The 12252-nt window shown below is 40.6% G+C and overlaps 1 protein-coding gene across 4 annotated transcripts in view; it reads right to left on the bottom strand.

Annotated features, from left to right (window-relative positions):
- Window positions 1-12252, bottom strand: part of ARHGAP28 (Rho GTPase activating protein 28) — a 173301-nt gene that overhangs the window by 26182 nt on the left and 134867 nt on the right. For all 4 annotated transcript variants that reach the window (XM_021672424.2, XM_064379416.1, XM_021672422.2 and 1 more), the window contains 3 exons: window positions 11527-11604; window positions 5936-6098; window positions 1336-1418 (listed from right to left, as the gene is read on the bottom strand). In XM_021672424.2, the coding sequence (XP_021528099.1) occupies window positions 1336-1418; window positions 5936-6098; window positions 11527-11604 (324 nt within the window). The remainder of the gene's footprint in view (window positions 1-1335; window positions 1419-5935; window positions 6099-11526; window positions 11605-12252) is intronic.

Raw genomic sequence — 12252 nt, 5'->3', positions numbered from 1 at the left:
TGAAAAATTACCAAATTATATTAGAAAAGGACATTTTTATGTCAAAGCTGATCCCCCTCCTTGCCTTGAGGATGTAATATGACTGACATAGATATTTTCACTGTGTAGGAGGAAGGTTCTCACCATGCTGAAATGCCTGATGAGAGGCAGCACTAAGAACCATCTTTGTTTTCAGAATTATGTTTACTGGCCTCAAACTGCAGTCTCTTTTCAACTCATCATTATCTCAATTTCATTTCAAAGATTCCAAATACCTGTTGTGCTTAAAACAAATTTCTATTGTATGTAGAATGATTGTCCAGAGAGCAAGAGAAACTTTGATTTTTACCAAAATACAGCAAAGGATGAATGTGAAATAAAAGGAGAAAAAATGGGGATGAGGAAGTATAGAATACGATTCTATCAAATGTTCTATTATATATTAGTGGAGAAATCACTTTTCTGAGTTTCATTTTCCTAATATGTAAAATGACCAAATTCTATCAGATGATCTCTAAAATTCTGAAATTGTAGAACTATTTAAATTGAATTACTTTCACAAATTTAAAAATGTGAACATGTTGGAAATATAATTTAAACCAGTGATTTCAAATTCCTCCCCCAGGACACTCATCAGAGTTTTCTTTCCACTTCAGTACACCAGACTAACATGAGTAGCTGAGGACCAGCAATTATAGAGTCTATTTTACAAGTTACATAATGGTCTTATTGACTTCTGACACTGTTCCATTCAAGCCTTCATCTTTGCCTCTTCTCCTACTCCTAACACCTTGCCCAGTGCCTGACACAAGATAGTCAATATCTCTGGGATGAAGAGTGAATGAAACTTAAATGTTTAAGAATATACCACCCAGGCATGGTGGCTCACACTTGTAATCCCAGTACTTTGGGAGGCTGAGGCAGGAGGATCACTTGAGCCCTGGAGTTTGAGACCAGCCTGAGCAACATGGCGAAAGCCTGTCTCTACAAAAAATCAGCTGAGTATGGTGGCACATGCCTGTAGTTCCAGCTACTTGGAAGGCTGAGATGGGAGAATCACCTGGCCCTGGGAAGTCAATGCTGCAGTGAGTTGTAATCATGCCATTGCACTCTAGCCTGGTGACAAAGCAAAACTCTGTCTCTCAAAAAAGAAAAGAAAAGAAAAAGAAATACCAAGATCCCCACTCCTTCTTGTCTTCTTTAGGAGAAAGGCAGCAGAGACACAGAAAGGCCGTGTGTTTGCAGCACACTCCAGTGGCTCAGTGAGCTGTCATCTCCATTTTCATTTTCCTATATGACCCATGTCCTCTGAGCAATAAGAGCCTCATGACAGACCGGGAGGTGGACGGGACGTACCTGAGCTGTATCTCTGTTGGCATCAGGCAGCGCCATGACCATGAGGTGTAAGGCTTGAAACTGTACTTTGACATGAGTCCCTCCTAACAAGAAAACAGAAATAGTCATACATCTTCAATAACACTGATGCATCCTGACAGCATTTCTTGCTAGCATCTGGCAACGCAGGAGGGCTCCTGACAGCTTTTGTTGGTAAAGACTCAGGTTTTGTGCCCAGCAATGTAAATTTGTTCACTTGGACAGGAGCCTCCGTCCATCAACTCTCTTTTCCCATCCCACGATGCCAATGTCGAGGCAGGTGGCCCAGGAGAGCCTCTGAATAATTCTGGATTTGTATAGCACTTCCCTTTCAAAGTACTTTAGCAGACCTTCCCTTCCTTTAATACTACAAATAGAAGTTAAGCTCAATACAAGAGAAAATAAACCTTGCTTCCATAAAATAAGGTAGAAGAGTATAAGTATTAGGAACACAGATTTAGAACAAGGTTCCAATCCTCGTCTACCATTTAGTTGCCATGTGACCTTGGGCAGGTTATTTAATCCCTGCCACATTTACTTTATTAACTGTAGAATGAGAATAGCCATCGTACTTACTCACAGGCTGTTATGAGGATTAAGTGAGTTAATATATGTAGAGTGTTTAAATCAGTACCTGTACATAGTTATCTTTCTGCATGTTTGCTCTTGTTTTTATGATCTATGACACTTAGGCTGGATCTTCCATGGACACTTAGGGAAGGTGACTTTACTCCTCAATAGTGACACAAGATGGCGCCAGAGGGTTGGCATTTAGACTCAGGGATTCCATCCACAGCTGGATAATCCACGACCAGCTGTGCTGAAAATTTAGAGTACACCAGGGAATCTAGGCTCTCCTTTGGCTCTCTGTATTCTCTTGAAAATGGTGTCTTGGTGGGGAGTTCCTGGAGGAAAGCATTATGTTCTGGAATCCCTGGGGAGTTCTCAAGTTGAAGGAAAATCTATCTATGTCTATTCAATGGCTGGAAGGCAGTCAGCTGCCGGTGAAGTTAACTGAGCTGTTCAGCAGTGGAAACACTTGTGACAAGCTACTAGGTTACCAATGACAAGTGTATACAACCAAGTAATATGGGGGGAGAGAGAGGATCATATTGTTGAAGCAAAATCCACGTGTGGATTTGTAGATGCTTGTTTCAAATTTATAATAACACAGGTCCAGAATGTTACTGAAAATGGCAAATATACATTGATGTGGGTTTGCCTGAATAATAGAAACTTTAAGAGCAAGTCTTGGTGCAAAGCATTTAGGGGCAGATAAGACATTATGTTAGTGCATAAACTGCAGGCTGAGGACTGTCTCTAATTTTCCAATGCAATTTAAAAAAACAAAAAAACTTCTGGGGAAAAAACCAAGAGATGCAGTTGTAGGATTGAGACTACTGTGTTTCCATTAACTTCAGAGAAACTATGAAGCTCCTTTAAGATTAAGTTTAATTTGGCAAATAATCCATTTTCATTTTACTTAGGAAGCCTGGCCCAACACTGTTTTGTGGTTAATAGTTTTGTAGTTAATTCATTTAATACATCCCAGTCAAGAGTATTCTCTCTCCTCAGGTCATTACTTCCCCCAGAAAGTTATTAAGCATGTAATGAAAGCATCTGAGGCTTGATTGATGAACTACTAGTCCTTTAATTTTATGGGCAAGTTTGGGGCCAAGTTTGAAAAGAGAAAGTAATGATATTAATGGAAAAAGCTCTGTGTTCCGAGCTCCATTTGAGGGTATTGAGAGGGACAGCTTAAAACACACACACACACACACACACACACACACACACATTCACAATCCTCCCCTTCAGAAAATCTTGTTACAACTAGAGCTTACTTAGGTGGCAAAAAAGGCCATTATTGCCTGCTGGTAGCAGGCCAGAACTTTGGGCTTCCTGCAGGGTTCGCTGGTATCAAATCAACTACCTGCACTATAGTATTTTTCACTTTCAAAGTCATATGAAGAAATGTGGACTCCTTTGTGAACCCTTTCAGGATATTTCTCAGAACCTCTCCCTTCAGTGAAATGTACTGGCTGCAGTCAGATAGGCAGCAATGATGATCCCGCATGCAGTAAATGCTACGCAGAAGATAATTTGTCTCTGAAAATTACGTCACACAGTGCTTTTGAAAGTTACAAAGTTATACAGATTAGGTCTTAAGTGAAGTATTTGGGTAAAAGCACAAAAAAACCATAAAGTGTATTTTGTAACTGACAGGGAATCATTTGGCATGGTTTGAACATAAGGACTGAATATTTCAGAGGATGAAAACTAATACATTTATTTATCTTTCTTAAATATGATTCTCTGAATAGATCTGGAATTAGAGGTTTGAATCGTCCTTGCATAATTCAGAATACCAAAAAAACAAAGCAAAACAAAAAACAAAAAAAAACAAATGAGTGATCCAGAGATAAAAGGCCCTAATTCTGGTATAAACACTCAAATCTCTGGGTGACCCACTAACTCCCCCATGCGTGAGTAGGATAACACAGCAAAGGACTGAACAACTCAACAGAGAGTTGAGCTCCTGCCCAAAAGACCACTGGCAATTCGAGTCCAGCCAAGCAAACTACCTGTTTAAAAGAGCAACAATTGGAAAAGAAACCAAACAACATTTTTTGGAGAAATATTTCAGAATCCACAGTCTCCAAACACTATATTCATAATGTTCAGAATAGGCTTTAAACTTACTTGACATACAAAGTAACATGAAAGTGTAATCCATTCTCAAAGAAGACAGAGCCCAACCCTGAGATAACCCAGATGTTTGAACTAGCCAGCAGGGATATTGAAGCAGCTGTTGTAACGGTGCTCAATGATGTGAAGAAAAATATAATGAATGAAAAGATAGGTCACTTCAACAGAAAAACAGAAAGTATTTTAAAAGCACCAATTGAAAATTCTAGAACTGAAAAAAATACAATATCTAAAATAAAAAAAGGACGAAGGAGATTAGTAGCTCTTCTCTCTTTCTCAGCAAGTTTTTCTCATAACATAAAAACAGTAATCTTACGAAGAAAAGAGATACTGGTAGTGGACAGCATGTGCATTAAAGCTCAGGAAACGACAGCCTTGCCTGCCATATTCTCTTAAGACATGAAAGATTATTTTATGAATCTGGTTTAGTGAGAAAATTCAAAGATTTATAACCTACATAATTTTTAGGACAAATTTTGTCTTACAAGTTAGGATCTATTATTTTCTTTCATTGTAATTTTTATGATTTTGTAGTTCTGGCCAACCTGCAGAAGGTTGTAAATTGGCAGATACAGACATAACTTGTTAAGTTCACACAACATTTTAAAATTTAAATTAGTGTCTGGGCCGATCGTGGTGGCTCACACCTGTAGTCATAGCACTTTGGGAGGCTGAGGTGGGCAGATAACTCGACGGTAGGAGTTTGAGACCAGCCTGGCCAACATGGTGAAACCCCGTCTCTACTAAAAGTACAAAAATCAGCCAGGCGTGGTGGCAGGCGCCTGTAATTCCGTTACTTGGGAGGCTGAGTCAGGAGAACAGCTTGAACCCTGGGGGCAGAGGTTACAGTGAGCCAAGATTGCACCACTGCACTCCAGCCCGGGCAACAGTGCAAGACTCTGTCTGAAAACAACAACAACAACAACAACAAAACAGTGGTTGACATTCTCACATTAAGAGTTTCCCCATGAAAGCCTGGATTTCGCTCTCAATCTGGCACAGCAATCATTATCGAGAACCAAGCAGTGGCCAATGTCTCTAGATGGGCTACGTCCTCTCGGTTTGGACACAGCCCTTTTTGGTCCACGTAGAATCAACGTTTACTTAGCAGGCTGATAGATATTTAGACTTGTGACCCCTGAACTCCCCAGGTTAATAGTTAAAGCCCCCACTATGTACCCCCATTCTACTTTTCCAAACTTTTCTCTTGTTACATCCTCCACAATATTCAACCTTTATGCTCAAACCATGCCAAATAATTCCCTGTCAATTACAACACACACTTTACAGTTTTTGTGCTTTTACCCATATACTTCACTTAAAGACCTAATCTATATGACTTAGTAATTTTCAGAAACATGATGTGACGTTGTAATTTTCAGAGACAGATTATCTTCTGTGTAGTATTTATTGCATGCTGCATCATCAGTCCCAGAACCTCAGATTTAAGAAAAGAAGTGATCTCGTATTTTTAATGGATTATCACACACCAGGCTCTATTCTAAATGACTTCATTCAATACCCACGGCAACACTGACAAGTAATTATTATCTGCAATTTACAGATGTAGTAACTGAGCCTCAGAAGGTTTGACTGCATGGCTAACAGATGGTTGCACAGGAATTTAAATCTCAAGAGCCTGGTCTTTCTGCAAACCCCTCTGCCTTTTAATGATGATAAAACCCTCTAAACCAGGCTTCAGTATATAAGTATGTAAGTAGATGACTGTTTACCATCAAACTTAATATTTCACCAAGCACTGTCAGGGCACAGCAAATCTATGCATGAGCACATTTGATTCAGCATCTCTCTTCTGCTCTCACATTATTGACCTTATATCTTAGTGCATTCACATTTAAAATCTTCTACCTACTTTCCATTAGACTGATGAAGGCAGGTATGTATTCCACAGGGAAGAGAGAGGTGGGTAGTTCTCTGAAAAATGCTTTCAACATTACTGCAGCTTCTCTATGGCACATTTTGTCCCATTTAAATTTATCAGCATTAAACTTGGCATCAAGTTCTTCACGGTATTGCTGTAAATCAAGGAAAACAGTCAGTATGCAATGCATTTTTACCACCCGATCCCATTTTCCCCTTCAAAAACTGTTCTTCTATTTTTGTAAACAGACTGGTAAGGTAATGTCTACTAAGAGTCATTTTTTTCAACATGATTAAGGGAAATAGCTAGTTGAGGATGAATTTTTAAAAACATTTTCTAAAATATTTCTAAAATACTGTTAATCTTGAAATAATTTTCTAATTCTACACAAATATAGAAGTTCTCTACTCTGATCACAGTTTCATTTCTGTGGTTTTGGCAGAATACCACTATTGCCACATGATAAATGCATTGCTAGATTCTGACAAAGCCTCCGTTCCCCCTCTTTTCATAATCCCTTCTGCCATCTTCTCTTCCATCTCTAAATTAGATCAAGAAGGTTTGCCTCTCAGCCGCTTCACATACAGAATGAGAAATAACCCAATAAAGTAACTCTGACCTTGCTGCAACATGCAAACCTATGACATCTTCCTGGAGCAGTGACAGCAAAGCTTTATTCCAAGACAGACACATGTCTTCCACATGTTTGCATGCTTGCCCAGTCCTTCGTAAGGTTTGGAACACTGTACAAATACCTTTTAAAAAATCTCTAAGCCTCCATAAGTTCTACTTGACTTACAAATTTTACATTATTAACTCATCTGATTATCAATGCCACTCAGGCTTCGTGATTCTTTTCACAGGCAAACTCATTTTTTATGGCTCCTTTGAACTACAAGGTTTACCTATAATGCCAGCCAGTTACAGTCAGTCTCCCGGCTGACACTAACTGCTCCAGAAAGGATACTTAGAAAGGGAACTCTAAAAGCTCTGTTTCTTTAAGGCCTCTGCTTTATTCTCATGAGAAGCCTAATTCTTCTGGCCTTGAGCATACACAGCCAGAGTCAGTGTGCACATCTGACCTTTTCCTAACAAGGATCAGCTCATTAACCAGCCAGATAATCACTCTCTCGGCTCCCAGAGCCTGCAAACTGGAGGACCCTGGCAGCACAAGTTTCTTACAGAGACATATGTGATTCTGATGTACCCTCTCACCCCTACTGATAACATCAAAAGGAGATTTTCTTCTTTTCCTGGAGAAGCTTTCAATCTTACAGGAATACTTCAGCTAATGAAGAAACCCTTTGGTAATAAATACACTTCACAAAATCTTAAGCATAAACTTCCTCCTAGAATGAAAGAGATAGAGGGGGCTCTGGAAAGAGGAGGATGCATGAGATCCATTCTTTGCCTTCAGGTGTCCTGTAGTCTAGTGGGTGGGACTATTGCATGAGTTGGTACTACTAATTCAGAGTGTACATGCTATAAAAAAAGTCACGTATTGGTGCTATGTAGCCAGGAAAGAGAGAAGTCAAACTCTGCTAGGGCCAAGTCTTGAGGGTTACAGGGAAGAGGAAATAGAAGGGCATCCTGCTCAAGCAGTGATACAAATGCCAGCAGATCCAGTATGTCTGGGAAACTCCAGTTCATTCAGTGTTGCTGGCACATCTAGAGCAAGGAATGAGACTGGAGAGCAGCCACCGCCAGCGCTAAGGGGACCAGCCTTCACCCTGTAGGCAGTGAGGGAGCTTGGAACATCTCTAAGCAAGGGAATGGCAAGGGTAGATTGATCTTTTCTGACAGCCAGATGGAAAAATGATTTGGGGGAGTGTGGAGCTTGGCACAGGTCGGGTGGGTGGAAGCAAGTGATGGGCAAAGAACCCAGTTATCAGGCCATGGCACCATTTCCAGGGACAGATAACTAGGGACTAATCTGGATAAACAGTTGCAGGATAGAAAGGAGAGGAGGCATTTAAGAAACGCCCAGGAGGGAAAATTCTCAAGAGTCAGTGACGGATTGAACATGAGACTCAGAGGGAGAAATAATCATCCAAGATGATTTCCACTCATTTGTAATGGGCAGATGGCAGTGCTGTTAATAGGAAAAATACAGGAGGAGGAGTAAGCATTTCCCATCAATTGCCTGGTACTACTGCAGTAAAGCAAAGGAGACATTGTTTTCCAAATGCACAGGAAGCCCCAGCAAGAGGAGAAGAATTCAAATTTGTTTTCCACATACCTCTGCCAAAGGGATCTATCTGAATCAGGAATGTGGCCGTCCTAACATGTGAGTGGTTCCCAGTCACCTAAGGGGCAACAGGGCACCAGGGTCAAGAGGAGGTGCCACAACGAGGTCCTTTAGGCTTTTATCACAACTCCGCAACTGACTAGGATATATGGTCTGTGCCTCAAGCTTCTCACTGTACAATGGAGTGTTGAAATGACATTCCCAAGATCAAAACAAATAATATCACGTAGAGCTCACAGGACAGGGCCTGCCATGCTGACAGCACTCAATAAACACCGCACGGGCTGCTTGCCCCTCCCCCACTCTCAGGTCTATTCTAACCTGCACTGTCATTGCTATGGGAACCCTACACGAATGCGGTGTGACTATTTGGGGAATAATACCGTGTCATCTTGTCTGGATGGCTGGTATAAAGCAACACTGAGAGAAAGAATGTCTTTTTTTGGTTCTGAACAGAGCTGACATTTCAGTGGTGGTCCCAATGTGAAGCCAAGTCAACCAGGTGTGACTTTACCTTGGAGAAGACAGGGAGCACTTAGAGGTTCAGAAGTCAGGTTTTTCTGACCCCTGTTACTGAGAGCACTAGGCAAGGGTAAGAAGTCTTGTCATTAAATCTCTCTTCAGCAAAAATGCAACCTGCTTCTACATCTGAGGTAGTTTTATACAAATGCAAATAACCAGCCTAAATAAGCCAGGTGAGGTAATTATAAAACATTTAGAACAGCCTTGGAATGATTCAAACTAGTCAAAAAAGAAAATCTCGCATGTCAAACGGTCTGCCTCTTTCCATAAAATATATTCCCTGGTGTTTGGCTCAAATTTCTGTCATTTTTGAAAAGAAAATCATTGCAAACACCAACCAAAGCATTAAATTGGTTCCAAATGAGCCGAGGCCTCAAGTCTGGGACTTGGCTCTGCAGCTGCGTGTTCCCTGTTTGGCTGAAACCAGCAGCTTCCTCCAGGCTGCTTCCCCCGTCAGCCTCCCCGAGTGTTTAAAGCACAAAGCCAGGCCAGACTGTTCACAGTAATGATACACTAGCAGACCACAGGGCTGGTATCATCAACTTGGCCCAATTCGAGGATAATTATCATGGAGTTTTTAGTAGTTCAGTGGATGAATTACAAAAAAGGAGGTAGTTTAAATAAAAAGTTTGAATAAAGGAGAGGAATGAAGATCACTTTAATGCATCACATTTCAATGCCTTTCTAATGGCAGTGTTGCCCAGTTTCTGTTCACTTGCCCAGATTTCTTTCACATTGACCTTCCTGGGGCTCAAACTGTGAAAACATCTGGATTACATTTTCCACTAATAGGTGATGGAATAAATAGACTGAAACTACATAAAACTGGTTAGGGGAGAAAAGGCTTTGACCTATATGTGGTTCAGAAATGCATGTGCCTATAAGAACATTCTGAAGGAATGATTTGCCTTTGAGAAGCATTTTTCAGTGGAGTATTAGCCAAAGAAAAGTAACTGCTGCTATAATGTTAAACTCTGTGCACACAAGAAATGTCCTGTAATGTTTTCTCCTTTGGGTGATTTAAAAATAGGACATTTAAATCATATCCATTATGCATTTTATACACCCATGCACATGTGTGCACCTGCATGCACACGCATGCATGCACACACGTGCACACACACACACAGAGGAACCAGTAAGAATATGTGCAAATACAGTTTCCCAAACATGGAGGGAGGTTTCAAGAGATGGAATCTGTTTCTGTTTAGGAAATTTGTTTCTTTCATTTTGGTTCTCTGACTCTTTAGATATAACCAAAGATTTAACCAAAATAAGTAATGGTTTTCATCCTTAGATGTAGTAGACATTTGTTTCTTGTTTAGAAGTGTATGTAAGAACCAAACACATGAGAAACGGAGATAAAAGGCAGACTGAATTTAGAAAGCGTAAACCTTAAGGAATCGTTGGGCATTTCCCTGCCTTCCACAAGAGCTTGTGCCAGCATTCAGCCAACTCCACTCTCAGGGAAGTTGTAACTCCTCAGCATGCCCAGAGCCCTGACGCCCTGTGCCCTGCTCTGACTCCCTTCATGGGAAACCTTGCCCTCTTCTGCAAAAGCCCAGGTAGCGGACTCTCGCAGCTGCTGGCCCCTTCTGGCTGTGGCACAGCCGTATTTTCCACAGGATGCCCCAGCCTAGGATGGGGTGAAGCAGGGGTATTGGGGCCTGGCCGATTCTGCACAGCACGTGGCTCCTCCATGGTGAGGAATTGTCAGACCTGCACTGTGGTCGGGGCCTCACCCTGGTCAATTCTGATTCCTGCCCCTTTCATCCTTCAGAAGCACTACTGCCATGACCCACCTCTGCTCCTCACCCATCTCAACATCAGCTTTCTGGAGAGTCCAATAGACGTAGCCTATCTATTCTCAGTTTCCTTTTAGAAAAACCTCTCATCACACCTCTATATAAAAACTCCGAGACTGATACAAATAGAATTTCCCAAAACATGTACTAAAATGAATTAATGAAGAGATGCTGCTTTGCCTCTAAAAATTTCCTTCTGATAAACATTACCACATTTGTTTTCCCCTTCCCCTGAGATTATTTGCTCAGGGATCCATCTTTTAAAACTGCTCAGGTTTTCAGGTCTGTAAGCCAGGGAGTGATCCAACTGCAGGAATGAACTCCATGGTGTACGCCTACCCGCAGGCACAGTGTGATGTTTAGGTGCATTTTTATGACAAAAGCTTGTCTTCTCTAATAATTCTTTATTGTACTGTAGAGTTTGCCACCTCATGGAATTAAGAAAGCAGAGGAACAAGATTCACACTGAACAGCTGGTTTTAGATGCGGATGTGAACATTATCATAAGTGGAACTGGGTTTTGGAACTGCTGAGTGAGTAATCTAGTGGTTATAGCCATTGCTACAAATTACTGTAACAACCTTCACTAAAGGGACAGCCAAACAATGTTTAAAGCAACGAATGATGGAAATAAAGGCTCATATAACACTGGCTTAGTGAATTCCATGACTGAGAGGACACAACAAACTAACGTGTTTAACCTGCAGAACAGCGGGGAGACGGTTCAACTTTTCCAAACTAAAGACAAGCAGCGGTTTCTGGAGGTGAATTGATGTGCTGCTTCATTGTTGTTTTTGGTTTTTTAATGTTGCTGTTTGGATTTTTTAAATTCTGGATCATGAAAAAACTCTGGAACAAACGTTTTACCACAGGTACCAAGGAATACTAGGAAGGACCAAGCGATAATATCTAATAAACAACAACAAAGCGCTGGATGCCCAGTGCTTGTGCGAACTGGATCTAGCTAGCTTAGAACGCTGCCTAGGAAGAGACGACATGTTCAATACCTTGACTTTAGCAGTACATCCCGAAAGTCGAAAAATTCCTTCAGATTCCAGACCCGATTCCTCGACTTTCTCAAAAAACTAGAAAGCAATGATATAATACAAGAGTAAGTACCTCTATGTGATTACAAACATCTAAAATAATAACAACGATGACATGAATCGATAAGTTACCAAGCATATATATGTGCCTGGCACTTGAATGCTTTGTTAAATGTTCACAGGCATCCTATGATGTCAACATTATTCTCCAATATGCAAATGAGAAAATACAGATTTATAGTAGTTATGCAGCTCTCTTAAGATCAGCTTCGTAAGTAATGGCAACAACTCAAGTTCATGCTGTTAACAGCTCTAAAATTATATATGCCTCTTAACCATCTTTAAGATCTGATTCCTATAACTCTTTCTGCAGATTGATCAGTAACAAAATATTCTAAATCTACTGTCATTGGTTGTAATCACTCTGACTAGGAAACTATAGGAATTCTAGATGTCTGACCAAAGAGTTTAATTGAGGTAATGATTAATGGCTTTTATGAGTTCTTGCGATGGGGATGGGTGTTAAAAAAAGTAATAAACACTATCATTTATTGTGCATTTATTATGTGTAAAATCCTATTCTCAGTCCTTTACCTACATTAACTCATTTAATCATCACAATAACCCTATGAAATAGGTAGGATCATTACCCTTATTCTACCGCTGAGGAGACTAAGTGAAACAGTT

The sequence above is a fragment of the Aotus nancymaae genome, unplaced genomic scaffold, assembly GCF_030222135.1.
Source record: "Aotus nancymaae isolate 86718 unplaced genomic scaffold, 86718_ANA_hifiasm-v0.15.2.pri h1tg000020l, whole genome shotgun sequence".
NCBI lineage: Eukaryota > Metazoa > Chordata > Mammalia > Primates > Aotidae > Aotus > Aotus nancymaae.
The sequence above is the reverse complement of the archived record's forward strand: the minus strand, read 5'-3'. Positions and strand labels throughout refer to the sequence as shown.